Here is a 1,304-nt window from a genome sequence, read left to right on the forward strand (position 1 = left end):
TGACGGAAAGGGCTGTCAGGCACTGGAACGCGCTGCCCAGGGAGGTGGTGGAGTCACCATCCCGGGGGGTGATTTAAGAGCCGTGAGGATGAGGTGCTCAGGGACATGGGTTAGTGATGGAGTTATCAGTGCTGGGTTAACGGTGGAACTTGATGATCTTAAAGGTCTTTTCCATTCTAAAAGACTGTGTGATTCCCCCTCAGTGTGGGGTTTTTCACTGCTGACAAACACAGCATGGGCACAGAGTGGAGGAAGCAATTGGGGGAAAAAAAACCCAACCCCAAACCCAAGCTGGTGCAGGGACCTCCTGGTATCGACCCACCAACCCTCCCAGGAGCCAGAGCTCACTGAGCGATGCCAGGCACCAGCTGGTTTACTGCTTCTTTTAAGAAAGGGGGGGAAAGCAGCTTTAATGTTAAATCAAGTGAACTGTGCAGATAAACACTAATGAAAGGAAGGAAGAGAAAAATCAAGCATGAGGGAGAAATAAATAAAAGAGACACTGCAGAGGAGATCACAGAGTGGAGATAAATAGAAGTAATAAGGAGGACAAGACAGAAAATGTTTATTAAGGAGATAGAGCAGAGGAAAAGATGCATTTCCAGAGGAGATCTGAAGACAGACAAGGACACAGCAGCGTGATTCGGCGGGACCTCTGCCAGCCAAGATGCAAGGGTTGCGGGTGAGGGGAGAGGACGGCAGGGTGAGGGCAGGATTGCTGCCAGGTTACTCTCCAAAGGCTCCCAGGAGCTCAGACCTTCTCATCTGCTGACCTGCAGCAAAACCACTCCATCTTCACACCCAGCACTTGCAGTGTGGTGGGTGCCAAATGGTAACACGAATAGATTGTGGGTGCTGCTGTGTGACCCGTAACGAGGGACAAGCTGAGACACCCGGCACCATGGGGCCGCTCCTCCCCACCGCCCCGGAGACGGACAGACCTGAGAAGTTGACGTTGCGGATGTACTTGAGCAGCTCCACGCCATCCACGGGGTCCATCCTGGGGCACAGCCCCACCTTGCCAGGGCACAGGTTCTTGTGCATGTTGTGCAGAGCGTGCCCCATGGCATAGACGGCGTCGATGACAAACTGAACCTTGCCCTCCTGCTCGTACGAGGAGTCCTGGCCGATGCGCTCTCGGTCTGCGGACACACGCAAAGCAGGGCTGCTGTCTCCCAGGCATACCCCACCAGGACACTTCTGCTGCAGCCAAACCCTTGCAAACAAGCCCCCTCCGGGCTCAACCAGGTGGAAATTCCAACCCCATTCCCAAAACTACAAACTCATCAGCCAGCCAGGTGACT

The 1,304-nt window shown here is 54.1% G+C and overlaps 1 protein-coding gene across 1 annotated transcript in view; it reads right to left on the reverse strand.

The window, feature by feature from the left end:
* The window catches only part of LOC104514000 (metabotropic glutamate receptor 4), a gene marked incomplete at both ends in the record, with an annotated part of 37,762 nt that overhangs the window by 7,191 nt on the left and 29,267 nt on the right, over positions 1-1,304 (reverse strand). Inside the window, one exon of the mRNA XM_010157511.1 lies at positions 942-1,142. Within this exon, the coding sequence (XP_010155813.1) occupies positions 942-1,142 (201 nt within the window). The remainder of the gene's footprint in view (positions 1-941; positions 1,143-1,304) is intronic.

This window comes from Eurypyga helias, unplaced genomic scaffold, assembly GCF_000690775.1.
Source record: "Eurypyga helias isolate BGI_N326 unplaced genomic scaffold, ASM69077v1 scaffold13318, whole genome shotgun sequence".
NCBI lineage: Eukaryota > Metazoa > Chordata > Aves > Eurypygiformes > Eurypygidae > Eurypyga > Eurypyga helias.